General features: G+C 52.5%; 1 protein-coding gene across 1 annotated transcript in view; it reads left to right on the top strand.

Annotated features, from left to right (window-relative positions):
* The window catches only part of ANPEP (alanyl (membrane) aminopeptidase), a 17,996-nt gene extending 15,419 nt beyond the window's left edge, over positions 1-2,577 (top strand). The window contains exon 15 of the mRNA XM_005885203.2: positions 1,967-2,577. Within this exon, the coding sequence (XP_005885265.1) occupies positions 1,967-2,119 (153 nt within the window). The 3' untranslated portion in view covers positions 2,120-2,577. The remainder of the gene's footprint in view (positions 1-1,966) is intronic.
* Positions 2,578-2,644: the final 67 nt, after the last annotated feature.

Raw genomic sequence — 2,644 nt, forward strand, 5'->3', positions numbered from 1 at the left:
TATATAATAAAAGGCTAATATGCAAATAGACTGAATGGTGGAACAACCAACCAAACAATCGGTCACTATGATGTACACTGACCACCAGGGTACATGTGGAGAACATGGCGGGCATTGGCCGCAGCTGGATAGTGGAGCAAGTGAGCAGGTGCGCCAGACCAAGGCGGGGTGCCAGTCGCTGTCATCGGGGAGAGCCACTGGTGGTTACTGAAATTTCTTTGTTCCCACACACCGCGGTCCAGCTGGGCATTTGCACCCACTGCTAGTGCTGGTCCCGCAGCAGGAGGCAGAGCTGCTGATCACACAGGCTGCTGGTGTCTGGGGATGGTTCCAACCGCTCGGCACCATCAGCGAGTGCAAGCGGCGGCTGCCGGCCCTGATCGCCCCTGAGGGCTTCTGCACCTCCCCCTGCTCCTAAGGGGCAATCAGGGCAGCAGCTGCCGCTCGCACCTGCTGATGGCACCAGCTTGCTGACAGCGCCAGCCTGCTCGCACCCACTACTGGCACCAGCCCCAATAAGTCCGTGCTGTCAGCAGGTGACAGCAGGGCCGGCGCTGTCAGCGCATGGGAGCAGCAGTGGCAGGAGAGGGGCTGCCTGCATTTGGAGACCGGGGCCTTGGCAGGAAGAGCCGGGTGGGGTTGCAGAAGATGGGCCAAGACCCGCCCCTGTGCCTACCATGGCCTTGCGGCCCACAGTTCCTTTCAAGGTTCACCACGAATTCGACTAGGCCCCTAGTATATATATATGTATGTATTTACTGATTTCAGAGAGGGAGAGAGAGAAACGTCATTGATGAGAGAATCACTGATCGGCTGTCTCCTGCACGCCCCCTACTGGGGATTGAGCCCACAACCTGGGCACGTGCCCCCTACCGGAATCAAAGCCAGGACCCTTCGGTCCGCAGGCCAATGCTCTACCCACTGAGCCACACCAGACAGGGCCCACTCTGTCTTGATGACTGTAGCTTTGTAGTAGTGAGTTTTAACATCAGGAACATGAATAACACAACTTTGTTCTTTTGCAAGATTATTTGTCTCTTCTGGGTCCCTTGAATTTCTGTATGAGTTTTAGAATTGGATGCTAATTTCTGCACGAAAGGGCCATTGGAACTTTGATAGGGATTGCATCGAATCTAGATCCATTCGGGGAGTATTGCTATATTAATAACATTACATCTTCCAATCCATTTACATTTATTTGGGTCTCTTTTCCTTTCATTTGGGTCTTCTTAATCTCTTTCCAAAATGTTTCATAGTTTTCAGCAAACCAACCAGCCAGTCTTGTACTTCTCTCGTCAAAGTTATTTCCAAGTGTTTTATTCTTTTTGATGCTATTGCAAATGAAGCTGCTCTCTTCATTTCGTTTTCAGATTTTTCATGGCTACTATGTAGAAATACAATTGATTTTTAACATATTGCTCTTGTATCCTGCAACCTTGCTGGACTCATTAGTTCAAATAACCTTTTTTGTAGATGTCTGAGGATTTTCTGTGTTCAGATCATGTCCTCTCCAAGTAGAGACAGTTCTACTTCTTCCTTTCTTGTCTAATTGCCCTAGTTATAACGTCCAGTACTAATGCATTTTTTAATCTGTAACATCTATTTTTTTAAAAAAAACCAAACAAACAAAACCATTTATTGGTCGAAGCAACTGGGTCGTTTGTATCATGAAAGTGGCCACCTTTTTAATCTAGCTGCTCGGTTGCCATGGTGTGTGTTTCATTGGCCACTCTCTCCTTCCTTGATTGGATTGAGACTGCAATTCAATTAAAAACCGACAGAGCAGTAAAGAATCACACGCCGAAGGCTAATCTCGGAGCCGGATTGAGCCCCAGGGGCTGTCATCTCTGAGCTCTGCTCCAGATAAGGGCTTGGCCCCAGGGGAGTGGGAGGACCAGGATGGGCCCCTCTGCCCAGAGCTGCGTGAGACCAGCCTGGGCTGAGACCCGCTCCCTTTCCCCGGCAGTTGGAGCAGTTCAAGAAGAACAACATGGACACAGGCTTCGGCTCAGCCACGCGGGCCCTGGAGCAGGCCCTGGAGAAGACCAAAGCCAACATCAAGTGGGTGAAGGAGAACAAGGAGGTGGTGCACAAGTGGTTCAAAGACAACAGCAAATAGTCCCCGGTCTGCGCAGTCGCCTGGCCCCCCTGTGAGGTGCCCACGGGCATCTGTCCCAGTGGCCCACCCACCGCAGGACCCCCATTCCCGGACCCCGAGGCCCCACGTCCTCCCTCAGGGACGACGTCCTAGCCCACGTTCTCTCCGCTCTGTCCGTGGAGCCAGTCCAGCTCCTGGCGGCCCGACTGTTCAAGCACCTCCCAGCCCCCGCCCCTCGTGTCAACCGCACCCCAGGCCTGGCATGGCTCCTGTCGCCCAGGGCCCTGGGGCTGATCTCAGGGAAGCCCAGCTCCAGGGCCAGAGCAGCAAAGCCCTATGTGGACTTGGGTCGGCCTTGGGGAGCTGCCTGCGCCCTCTCTCACCTTCCCATGAAGACCCTGAACCTGGAGACTCCACAGAACACCAGATCTGTATATTTTTTTTCTAAGAGAAAATATAGATAAAGGATTTCTAGATGAGCTTCCAGACTCATGACTTCCAGACTCAGAACAGGAGGGGTCCACACAGCAGCTGGGGAGCCTGGGG

This window comes from Myotis brandtii, unplaced genomic scaffold (assembly GCF_000412655.1).
Source record: "Myotis brandtii unplaced genomic scaffold, ASM41265v1 scaffold897, whole genome shotgun sequence".
In the NCBI taxonomy this organism is placed as follows: domain Eukaryota; kingdom Metazoa; phylum Chordata; class Mammalia; order Chiroptera; family Vespertilionidae; genus Myotis; species Myotis brandtii.